Source organism: Centropristis striata, chromosome 21, assembly GCF_030273125.1.
Source record: "Centropristis striata isolate RG_2023a ecotype Rhode Island chromosome 21, C.striata_1.0, whole genome shotgun sequence".
Classification (NCBI taxonomy): Eukaryota; Metazoa; Chordata; class Actinopteri; order Perciformes; family Serranidae; genus Centropristis; species Centropristis striata.
The window spans coordinates 27,725,035-27,737,962 of NC_081537.1; the positions used below are offsets into that span (position 1 = coordinate 27,725,035).

Sequence of the window (12,928 nt, forward strand, 5' to 3'; positions counted from 1 at the left end):
AAACATCTTGAACGGCGTTAAGACCAGGATGCAGCAACAGAGTCTTCATCCAGTGAGTCCAAAGAAATAAACACATTTAACAGAGAAAAGTTAGTAGTTCAGTGGTTGAGTTTAATTACGAATAAAATTGACCTTCATTTATATAATGCAGTGAACAGATGGGATATGAAGTATTTTTCTTTTTCCTCTGAGAGGACGGGCAGTTTGCTGAGACAAGCACCATGCTGGTCAGCAGGCCAGGAAGCCTCCGTCCACCGCCAGAGAGACTCCATTCGTCATGTTGCTCTTATCACTCAGCAGGAATAAAATACTGTTGACCACGTCCTCCACCTCTGCACACAGACACACAGGAAGCTTAGTTAACACTTATGTTGAGCCAAATGGACCAATTTTTGTTTTTTTATGGGGGGAGGGAATCTTAAGGGGGAGATAGCAGGTCAACGGAAGACACCACATAGAAGTTATGTACATCATCTTAAAAGCTGGGAAAAACAAGTTCAGCACACCAGTACAAGCTTTTATAGTCATAAATCTGTAATAAATGTTTTCACATGTTGAAAGTTTAGACTATATTAGGGCTTAGATCAGGGGTAGGCAATTACTGTAAAGGCTGCGGAAGGCTGGACTAATACTCTTAACAAAATTCTGCTCAATATGAATTTCATCGCTTTATAAAATGCAATAGATTATATGGTTTTAGAGCTGTAAGTGGTAAGAATATATGTCATGAAAAGACTATTTTAATGTGGAGTTAGTCAAATATAGCAGTAAAAAATTGTAAAAAAAATAAATTATTTTAAACACAACATACATTCAAACCACAAAAACAATATAGAGCATGTATGTTATGCACTAAACAAAGAATTTATTTACCCTGTGCAAAAAGCAAAGTGTTTTTAACAAGATAAATATGTGCAGGTGCTTATGCATGCACGCACATATGTAAATTGCCTTCAAAATAAAAGCACTGTGGTTGTATTGATTTCTCATTTCAGGAATGTGGCCCCCGGGCCGCCTAATGCCCAGGTCTGGCTTAGATCATTATCACTGAAGTATATGATGGTCATTCTAGTGCTCACTTATGTCTCATAGTTGGTTGTTGCAGCAATTTGAAGGTTGATGATTTCTTACATAGTTTTGGTGTTTTGTGACCACTGGAGAATTGAATAATCCTTCCAAATAACACATTTAGCACTTGAGGAACACCATAGAAAAACCCATGTTGTGATTTAGTATCAAGAACTTTTTGACATTTGGAGATTTATGTAAGATTTGCATTTTTCTGCAATTGGAAGTTCTAGACATATGAGGTATATTGACAATAAGGGGGCTTTCACCAATTTATAGAAAAGCCGTACATCATTATGCTCTAGGTCTCTAGTTAGTTGTCGTTTCATGAGGCTGTGATTATTCTAGAGGTTGCAAAAAGTCATTTTATACAGCGAGGTCAAGTTTCAAGAAATGCTCTCACTGCAATGAAATTCTACTATGGGGACTAACATCATCACACGTTAATAAAATTGGGCTCACTGAACGAAGCTAATATCCACACTTTTAAGTCATACCCATATTTATGCAACTACACGCAAAACTGTTTAGGGACACCAGTATGCAGAGATATTCAAATACAATAGCCAGAAGTAACACATTTATACTGCATGAGGAAAACTGCAGGGTTTCCTCACCAAACTGAATAGGATTAGCATAAAGTGGGCATGTTTGTAGGGGAGACTCGTGGGTACCCATAGAATCCATTAATTTGTTCAGATATCTTGAGGTCAAAGGTCAAGGGAGCCACTTTCAAAAATGTATCCTAACTTTGAAAGTTATTTAGTACCCTTCTCGATAAGATATCGTGACATAGTACCGAAGGATCTTCTAGTTCAGGGTTCTCAAACTCAAATTACCTGGGGGCCGCTGGAGGCAGTGTCAAAATGACCAAAAAAAGACACAAAATCACAACAAAAAAAAGACACAAAATGACAGGAAAAAACAATTACAAAAAAAGACACAAAATGACCCAAAAAAAGGACACGAAATGACCAAAAAAGACACAAAATTACAAAAAAATACACAAAATTACCAAAATTATTTAAAAAAGACAACATTATTAGAAAAGACACAAAATTATATAAAAAAAGACAATTATTAAAAAAGATACAAAATTACCACAAAAAAAGACACAAAATTACCAAAAAAAAGTAATTACAGGGACCTTCCACACACAACACGGTAAAGTGGCATTCATATAAAACTAACATTAACCTTTCATATCAAGGTGGGGCCACAAAATATCGTCACAAGGGCCGCAATTGGCCCGCGGGCCGTGAGTTTGACACCCATGTTCTAGGTCTTCAAGTTTCATATGATACTAGTATCATTATTATCTCCTAGCATTGAAACTGAGCCTGCTAAGCCCTCTTTAAGATAGTCATTTTGGTAGGATCGCTGGTGATCCCGGAGTCTCAGAGGATTAACACACTGGTGAAGTCCAACACTGACCAAGAACATACCAGACTTCATTCCAGAGAATGTGAACACAGCTCTCGCTCCAGTTATAGAATAATAAACCTTATGCAAATCAACAAAACACATGTAGTGAATGGCCAGGCAAGGGTGAATCCACATTCCTGAATCTGAATCAACCATCAGTCTTTTCAGCCCACTGGTACGAGCTGTCTGAGTAGGCTGAGCAAAGTCTTTTGTAACAACGAGGACCACGTTAACTTCAAGAAGTTGCTCATTATGTTTGGGAATGCTTATATGATTTCATGATGAGCGTGAGATTAAAAGATGGATATCACTCTGGGTGATAGGTATGAAGCATTCTACCAATCGGTTTACAAAATGCATTTATAAATACCAGTTTTCTTATCTCACTCTTGGAAATTAAACAAATAATTGCATTTCCAAAAATGTTTAACTATGACTGATGACCTTTCTATAGTGCATCCCATCTTTCACTCAATGCATGCTGGGATAGGCAGCAGGTATAGATAAGGGAGAGATATCATTAAGCTCTACAGAGAGACATTTGGATCTGAAATCAAAAGAGAATCTGTGTTTTTATCCCAGATGACCACAGTCTCCTGAGAAAATAAATCAGCTGTGGTCTCCTGCTGTACATTGTGTCAACATGTGTTTATATATATACATCCTGTGATGTCTGACCTGCGAAGCGGCCTAGGGGGATGCGGGAAGTCATGGTCTTGGCCTTTTCAGGGTCGCTCCAGCCTATGCGACCCATCTCTGTCATCACCACTGTGGGGTTCACACTGTTCACACGGATCTGATCAGAACACAACACTGGCATTTCAATTCAAACAATTCCAACATTCAATCAATGGACATCTCATAATTAAACAGCATAACGTATTAAAATGGATTAATTGTGCTTATGTCATATTCTTCATTAACCCTCTTTTCATAGTTATGTTATATAAAAGAGACACTGAATAGGATGAGCTGCTGTTCTGTAGTGACTGTACTGATCCCACATATAAGAAATATGTTTAACCACATCAACCCATTCTTGTCTTTTTTAGGGGGAGATAGCAGGTCAAGAGTAAACCACATTGAAGCGATGTGCGTCATATTAAAGCTGGGAACCTGCTGATTCATTCTCACTGCAATGAAATTTTACTATGGGGAGTAACATTGTCACATAGTAATACGATTGGACTCATTGAATCCACAAGTCAAACCCAATTTGTGCAATTACAAGACTAACCCCAGTATGCAGAAATATTCAAGCACAAAATAAAATATGCAAAAATAGCACACAATTATACTGCATGCAAAAAACTGTATAGTTTTTGCCCCAAACTGCATGGTATTAGTATAAAGTGGGCATGTCTTATCAACGTAAGACTCATGGGAACCCATAGAACCTATTTTTATTCAGATATCTGGGGTCAAAGGTAAAGGGACCCTTTTTTTGCTAGTTTTTACCGCAACAGAATTTAGCCAAATGCCCCCTTACCGACATGATATCATGGCATTGTTTTCTAGGGTCTTCTTGTCTTACTGTGAATGCTTACTTGACGAATCCCAGAGTAATATCTAATCTAAAACATGATCCAAATTATCAAGGGAAGTTTCCGCGCTGTGTAAATGTAAGGGTACCTGGTGGGCTCCCAGCTCCAGAGCCATCATTTTAGTCAGCATGTCCAGGGCTGCTTTAGTGGCACCTTAACAATGACAGAAACACAAAGACAACTTTACTGTCACCAGGGCAACGGCATGAATGCATAGGCCCTTTTCACGTGTGGTCTCAGTGGAACTATTTTATCCTAAAATAACAGCTTCAAAATCATTTTAATGCCTCACTGACTTGCAATAGGCCTGTCAGTCCCACTCTTCACCCCGGACGCCATTTCTTGTAATATGTAACCTTGGTGGACGGGTATTAACTGCCACAAGAAGTGGATTTGCGCGAACAAACCACCAGCTATACCTCACTGATTTTGGTGAAACTGGATCATATTTATGGAGAAAAATGTTTTCCATCTGATGTCTCTGAGCTGCTTTGCCTCAAGTTTCTGTGATTTGTGGAGTTTCCTGAGGGACAGAAAGCTTTACTTGCTAACTGCTGACTGCTCCCAGACATGGGACTTAAGTCATTAGGTCCAAAGCCATTTTGTCTTGTCAGGTCACAGGTTATGCCAAGTCAAGTTGAGTCCTTATTTAAAGCCTGTTAAATCCAAAACCCAAGTCAAGTCACAACAAAAAATATTATTACTGATAACAGCCATTTAATGTGACGTTAAATGATACATAAAAATGTTAAAATGCCATCAACATTGAAATAAAATTCAACATTGAGATTGGGTTTCAACGTTTCTGTGGTTTGCAGAAACATAAGATTACAATGCCAACATTTTAATTTATCGATAAGCTGCTAACTGTATCTGCTGTCAGTTGTCTCCGTTAGCCGTGCTGCTGGGACTGAAAGAGGCATTATCGTGACCGACAAGACCAACTGAAACTTGTATCATTCATTTTATTTGATTAGCTTAACTGCAATGTGATTGACACCAGGTAGCTAGTTAGAGCTAGCGTTAGCTTACAACAAACGCTAACCTTAACATCTTATGTTCAGTGTAAATGGTAAATGGTAAATGGACCTGCACTTATATAGCGCTTTTCTAGTCGCAGTGTAATGTAAATGTCGTCCATAGCAATCAAGACGTGCAGAACAAATGTGTTGTACATGTACTGTTTGGATGTCAATGTAGGCTTGTAAAGCCAGGAGCAACATTTGTAAAGAGACGATGCAGTCCTCCATTGCTAAGGGGAGACGTATACAGATGTGTACAGTGACATGACAGTGATGACATAATGACATGGCTCTTTAGTCTGTGGAAAAGCAAAAAGGTTCTGAGAAGGTTCGCAAGTTGAACCAACTGTGAACAAGCACCAGCCCAGCACTAGAACTAGGTTTGCGTTGGTCAAAAAGGGGTTTTCAGGCCCAGCAGAGTGTTTGCCACTGAGCTGGTCTTCTAACTGTTGGATAAGTGAGTAATATTAGCTTGCTTGCAATGTTTTGTGTTGCTGCACATGCATGTCTGGCTGCATTAGCAAAGTTGTTGACTAGTTTCTGATCATAAGTAATATAACAAATGCATGTGTACATAAGGGGGTTATTCCTATGTTACTCGCTCGGGGAAAAAAGGTCCTATGTTCCCCATTTTTTCCTAAAAAGGGTCCAATGTTCCCCTGTAGCAATACATACCGGGGAACAAAGGACCCTTTTTCTGAAAAAGGGTCCTATGTTCCCCGCAATCTATCAATCTTTATGGTAGACTCTCAGCATGGCCTACCATCGCATGGCCCACCTTAGCTCAAGCAGCCCAAAACTTAAATTTGCACAGCAGATTTCTGGTTACTTTGCAGTTAATGTTTTGGCTTTTTTAAATAGGGTTAGGGTTAGGCCTTTTTGCCATCGAATTTGGTAGTAATGGTGGAAAAAGTAACAGGAACAGGGAACATAGGACCCTTTTTGGGAAAAGCAGGGAAAAAGGGTCCTACGTTCCCCGGTCTGTTACTTTTTCCACCATTACTGCCAAATTCCATGGCAAATAGGCTGGGGAACATAGGACCCAGGAACATAGACACGCTCCCTACAGCTGTTCATATTCATGGCTGCGGTGTCAAAGTGAATTTCACTCTGAAACTGTAGGGTCCCTGAATCCCCCAGAAATATCAAGTCTATATAATGTTGCCTTGAAGAGAGCCAGAGTTTAAATTGTTTATCCAAGGAAAGGCTCCAGGTGAAGTTTGGCCCATGGCTGTTCCTCTGTTACTCACAGTAGACAGTGTGGTCTCTGAGGGCGCACTGTGATGCCTGGCTGGACACGTTTACAATGGAGCCTCCTGATCCTCTGGCCTTCATACCACGGGCCACTATCTGACCACAAAGAAAGAGCTGTTTGAGTCCATTGGAAGCAGTTAAATGACGCAGACATTTGAATTAAAAAAATGATTTGATTAAACCATTTATGCCACTCATCTAAAGTATTTGTACATATAGAGACTGTATCCCAAATCGGACACATCTGCAATGCCGCACTTTCCGATATTTTCACGTTCATTTCGAATAAGGTGTGTAGGTATAATTGATTTCCACATATTTAACAATCTACGTGTGAAATTTAATTTATGTACATGGAGATTTACATGTTTAATTACAATACGAAAGTAAATCTGATGAGAGAAAATAGTAAGAACACTCGGGCGAGGATCTTAAAAGTACATCTTTATTTTTACTGTACTGTATTTTATTGTGAAGGACAGAAGTACGGTCTAGGTGTGTTGATAACGATGGTTGATAACATTAATATTTATTTGGCTTACCCAGAAACATCCAAATTCTCCCGAAAAACTCAGAAGCCTCCATTGTTTCACTGCGAGGAGATCCACGTGTCCCATGTGGGATACAGTTAGCACGCGGCTAATTCACCAGCGTTAGCGTCCTTTAGCCGACTCTGGTAAACTCGAAGCTAACGTACAAGGTTAAAACGATATACGGTTTGAAAGATAGACTTTAGTTTCACACCATTTAATGATTAATTAAATTAATTAAATTAATCATTTATATTAGTAGTTAATGTGAAATTTTGATAGAATGTTAGCCGAACGGTGTCCGATTTGGGATACAGTTACGCTACTTTACTTCCCCTGATACCAAAACCTAAATTAACTTTTTATGTTAAGATCAGCAAAACCTACTTTGAACAAAAACAAAAAAAGCCCAAAGAACAAAATGGAAGAAAGAATGGAGGACATGGTGTAGTGGTGTTGCATTTGAGCCATCATTGTACCTGGGAGACATGCAACACAGCTTTCACATTCACATTGAACGACCTGGAGATGAAAGACACCTTAGAACATAATAAACACAACAGGTTGCCATGATGAAACAATATACTGTGACTCTGTGACTATGACGACTTGCTGCTGCAGATACCTTGTTGGAAATCATCAAAGTATCCTGTATTTCTTCCTTACTTGTCAAACTGATCGGGTGTGACCTCCAGAAACGGCTGCAGATTGGCATAGGCAGCGTTATTCACCAGCAGATCGATGGGGCCGACGTCCTGCAGGGCCGCCTCCGTGGCCCCCCAGTCTGCCAAGTCCACACACACTGGAGTGATGGACGCACACTGGGGGAGGAGGCCAGAAGAATGGGGAAAACAGGAATTCTAAATGTGGTTAAATAATAACATTTTGCCCCCTTTTATGGAAAACTGGGGGTGGGGGAAAGTGGATTTTTAGGGGGAGATAGAAGGTCAACAGAAAATGCAACATAGAAGTGGTGTAGATCATCTGAAAGCTGGGAACCTGAAGAATAATTTAAGATGGATGCAGCTCAGCACATATCAATAATGTGTCAATAATGTGATCATAAATCAGTAATATCATTACTCAATTAATCAATCAACAAAAATGAATTGATTAAAATGATTAAAATGTGAAAGGGTTTAGAACATTATGAGTACACTGAAAAAACATTTTTTGGTCCTGTAATTATTATTTCAATCATCTATGTAAATTCTACAAAGCAATACGAATTCAGTGCTTTGTGGTTCTATTAAATAAATATTACTTAGAAACAGCCTGAGTAAAGATTACAAACACTTTCTGTGTGGAAAAGCTTGCCTAGATTTTTTAAAGTAAATGTCACTCCAATTTTTTCAGTGTATATGACGGTCATTCCTATGCTCACTAATGTCTCATTGAAGTAATTTGAAGGTTAATATCATTTGTTACACAGATTCAGGGTTACATTTTGTTGAAAAAAATATTGAAATTTTGGAGATCTCTACAAGAACTGCGTTTTAAAACCTTTTTTTCAATTGACCCATATATCCTTGGAATGCCCCAGGTCTCTAGTTTGTGCTTATAAAGTTTCATTAACCTGTGAGGTTTCGAGGTCAAGTTTCAAAATGTTTTAACTGCACTAAAGTGGCTACTATGGGACTAATATCATCACACATGAATAAGCTGAATAAGTGCTCTGAAAGCTGTGATATTTCAGATTGATGCATAATATTAGAGTACAAATAAGCTGTCTCCTGTCAGCCAGAGTCATGGGAATCTCTCCTATCTCACCCATCCATCACATACAACTTCAGCTCAAAGTAAGTGGAGTACCTCCTGCACCAGGCTGGCGAGGTCAGCCTGCGTGCGTGTGACCGCTGTGACCTTTGCCCCGCAGCGTGCCAGCATCAGAGCCGTGGCCCTGCCAATTCCTGGGACACAAAACATCCATAAACACAAAGACTTATTACAGAGTGGAGCTGCTGCTGTGACACAAGAGCTGACACACACACTCACACACGCATTCCACGCATGTCTCAGGCTCCACGAACAAAGCTTTTATTTCTATTCAATTGTCTCAGTGTGTCTGAACTGACAAGGGGACGTGCAGAGTCATGACATGCCTTGATCAGTCTCACTAAGTTCCCTTGCGATTTCATCACACTTTTGGATTTGGATTTATTTTCATGACCTCAGCTTTTTTCAGTTATTTCTTTAAGAACAAACTTGACTTGAAATCACAGTATTTAGCACAGGGATGGGCAACTTAAATGCTGGAGGGGGCCACAATTTTTTATGGACACTACCACAGGGCCACATATAGGACCGTGCACTTAACCAGATATGATGAAACTGCAATTTTAAAAATGTTTACAGTGCAGTAACTTAACATATTTCATGCTCAAATGCATGTTTAACAGTAGAAATAGGAATACAAAAGGTTTGAAGCAAATAAAAAATAACCACTTACTGTGATTTCTTTTTTCAGTGAAAGAACAGCAGACCAACATTAATTGGTAAAATAAAAGTAGTTTTGTGCATTTTTACACTGCACTTTTAAGATTTCATGCTCAAATGCATGTTGTTGTACTGAGGGCCACTTCAAGTGAGGGTGCGGGCCATATGTGGCCCCCGGGCCTCCAGTTGCCCATCCCTGATTTAGCATATGAGCAGTAAAAAAAAATAATAAAAAAAAAAGGTTAATAACTCACTATTATATATATGCATACAGTATTTGTCACAAGTTTTTACTTCTCATGAAGACATATTTTATGTTTTACTAAATTGTTATTCAGTGTGATAAAAGCCATTCAGTAAATATTTTATAAGAGTTTATATACTGCGTATAAATAGTAAATATAGGAAATTAAAGTGTAGCTACACAAGTCATGAGGGATGTTGTCAAAATGATACATTCTGTGTGAAATTGTGACAAAAATGTCACAAAAATAATTTTCGATTTCAGTCACCACAATACTTTTCCAGTCATAATTAGAGCTTTGTGCTTCCTTTTTCACACCAAAATGTGTCTGTAAAGCCAAACATTACAAACTATCAAGTATTGGAAGTTGATATTAAATGTCTGGTTATATTGTAATGTTGTTTGTGAAGTTGGGAACATTTTAGAGGATATTTTATTTGATTATTGTGATGCACTTTATTCCGGCATCAACAAGGACTGTGTCCACAGACTCCAACTGATACAAAACGCTGGTGCCAGGCTTTTAACCCGCACAATAAGAAGTGAGCCCATTGGTTATCTGTGAGTTTTAGAATTGATTTTAACATTTCATTGCTGTGTGAATTGTTTTTAAAGCCATCAGTGGTAGGGCTACAGCTTACATTAGTGATTAGCTTGCTCCCTGTGAGTCTGATCACTGCCTGAGATCCTCCAGCAGGGCCCTACTAGTGGTTCCTAAATCCAGACTGGTCTCAAAAGAGCCTTTGCTGTTCAGACCACCGAGCTTTGGAACCCCCTGCCTGGAGATCTCAGTCATCTAAATCTTTTCTTAAAACTCACTTTTATCATATTGTGTTTAATTGTCTTTTGTTTTATTGTCAAGCACCTTGTTACCTTGTTTTGAAAGGTGCGATATAAATATATTATTATTTAGCCAAAGTTCTTGTATGGATGGTTAAGGATAGACACATTTTACATCTGGATTTATTTTTTTTTGTTCATTGCCAAACCACCTCTTTATTAGGCTTGCTTGCTAATAAAGTGACTGGTGAGTGAAAGTCCTGCACCTCTATGGAATCAGCACAATCATGGCTAGAAATGTGAACAAGTCAAAATGTACTTTGACATATATAGTGCCATACATGATTTTTTTTTTAAAAGAATTTAAAAAAGTGCAAGTTGATTTCTTACAACGCAGTATTAGGGCCACATTTAGGAGAAAAAAAATAGATTTAAGTCGTAAATATTGGATTAATTACTAGAATAAAGTCGTGGCTATTTAATTAATCACGAGATTAAATATTTAAAACTTATTTTCTAAATTTGGGCCTAATACTCTGTCGTAATTTTTCTATTTAAAATAATAATAATAATAATAATAATAATAATAATAATAATAATTGGAATAAAATGGAATCTATATACAGCATTTTTACAAGTGGCCTCAAGTGGGGGCAACATCTCCACATTATACATATTTAACTATTTGCATTTTTACATTACTGAAACGTTCCTGTCCTTTCCCCGTTCTGTGTAAATATCAGTCACGTGACCGTTTGTCGCAGCAGAACCAATCATGGCTTCACAGTGTCGCTGACGAGTGCAGGATTTATTTAAAGAAAACATACTTTACGAGAGGTTCAGAGGGTTAACTACTCCACTAATAATTACTCTGATCTGTCCTCTGCCCCCTACACTGGACATGTTGAATACTGCTTCAGCTCGGACAGTATTTTACTTCTTTATACGGGATCATTCCGTATTATACGGGACGAGTTGCAACCCGTGCATGTCCATATTCCTATCAAGTAGTGTTGCCTTTACCTTTTCCTGCTCCGGTGACCAGAGCTCGTTTGCCCGCAAATGTAATGTCCATGTTGGATCAGGTCCGCCGAGATCAGCTGCAGATTGATAAGCAACAACACACACTCAGCTGCAGACTGAAGAGAAGCGATCATGTGACTCGTTTTGGTCCAGACAGGAGCACGTGTCGAGCTAAACTATCTTTCAACTTGCAGATCCTTCTCCTAAATTTACCACATACCCCCTGCATCCAAATAGTAGTGACTCCTAACTTGTGTTTTAGTGGAAGTGCTTACCAGCTGTGCAGCAGACAGAGCGCTGGGTCAGGAAGTGATGTATCTGTGTTCCGCTGGCCTCAAACACTCAAGTTAATAATCAAAATAAGTTTGTCTTGCCACTCCTGCAAAGTCACTGTGAACAGGCAGAAAGCACCATGTACAGCTGTCTCTGCATAAATGTGTTTTTAAAACAGTTCAGTTTAATTTATGTCAGAGTGCAGATTAAGAAATGTACCTGATTTGTAAAAAATATTTTGCATTCAATGGTTGTTATACATATTTCTTGACAGCCATAAATCAATATGACATATAACTGGAGCTTTATTATAAAGCCTATACTTGATACCAGAGGTGGCAACCTTCATGATCAAAAGAGCCATTGTTGGCCAAAAAAAGAGAATAAATGTCAGAATTAGTGGTTGACCGATACAGGTTTTTTAAGGCCGATACCAATATATACCAATATCAGTTCCAACACCTGTTTTTTTTCATAAAAAATTGATGATCTTACTGATTGAATGCCACACTGCTATTTTTTTTAACCCACCCCTTTCAACTAATTGCCCAATTACACAGCCTTAAGAGCGTGCATATCCTGAATGCTGGGTCTTGTTGGTTTTCTTAGGATCTACTGCACCTACTGGTACCTTGTTTGCCATGTAGCAATAAAAAATATACTAAAAACCTGGAATAATCTGGTTAGTCACATTGGACTGCTATTATTTTGAAAACTACTGTATGTTTATTTATTTTATAAAAAGATTGGCCTATTTTATTTCATAGGCTATTTTTATGTAAGATATATTTCTATTTAAATGTGCACTTTATGGCGTTTTGATTTTAAAAAAAGGTACTCCTGTTATACAGTATTTATGTTCACTTAAATAGACGGTTTCAATAAAACTACTTGTGACATGTCATATTTGGCTTTGACTGAACATTTGCTCTCACTTTGCAATAAAAATATCGGGATATATATCAGATATCGATATTCAGCCTAAATATATCGAGATATGATTTTTGGTCCATGGTATATGACAGCATTGGAGTCCAAGACAAACTTCCTTTCAAGGACAATAAAGTGCATCTTATCTTATATCACCCAGCCCTATTCGTAAGTAAATCGTTAGCGCTATATCATTACAATTGATAATATCCATTAATTTGTGCTTAAGCTAGAGCTTGGTCCCAGTTACAAATGATGAGCTGACATTATTTAATGAAACGACAGCTCTATAACAAAGTTTACCACCATGTAGGGTTGTTAAAATGTTAGGAGTCTCACTGGTTTCAGGAAGATGTGTCGGGCACGATCCGAGGGGGGAGTATGTCTGGAAGGAGGCGT

General features: G+C 38.3%; 1 protein-coding gene across 2 annotated transcripts; it reads right to left on the reverse strand.

Moving 5' to 3' along the window:
* Positions 1–90: 90 nt before the first annotated feature.
* Positions 91–11,663, reverse strand: dcxr (dicarbonyl/L-xylulose reductase). Of its 2 annotated transcripts, XM_059324443.1 has the most exons (9): positions 11,602–11,663; positions 11,327–11,403; positions 8,656–8,753; positions 7,510–7,664; positions 7,323–7,365; positions 6,310–6,409; positions 4,126–4,190; positions 3,172–3,289; positions 91–332 (listed from the first exon to the last, which is right to left on the reverse strand). In XM_059324443.1, exons 2-9 carry the CDS (start codon positions 11,376–11,378, stop codon positions 229–231), a joined length of 735 nt encoding a protein of 244 aa, XP_059180426.1. In that variant the 5' UTR covers positions 11,379–11,403; positions 11,602–11,663; the 3' UTR covers positions 91–228. The 2 variants fall into 2 exon arrangements, with proteins under 2 accessions (XP_059180426.1, XP_059180425.1); XM_059324442.1 differs by lacking the exon at positions 11,602–11,663 and having other exon boundaries at positions 11,327–11,595.
* Between the last annotated feature and the right edge of the window lie 1,265 nt (positions 11,664–12,928).

Bases quoted from the DNA above. Each gene is read 5' to 3' on its own strand.
- dcxr (XM_059324443.1), bottom strand. From the start codon at position 11,378: ATGGACATTACATTTGCGGGCAAACGAGCTCTGGTCACCGGAGCAGGA. The intron at 8,754-11,326 runs GTAAAGGCAACA...TTTGTGTCCCAG, and splicing joins GGTCACCGGAGCAGGAAAAG to GAATTGGCAGGGCCACGGCT. The intron at 3,290-4,125 runs GTACCCTTACAT...TGTTCTGATCAG, and splicing joins TGGAGCTGGGAGCCCACCAG to ATCCGTGTGAACAGTGTGAA.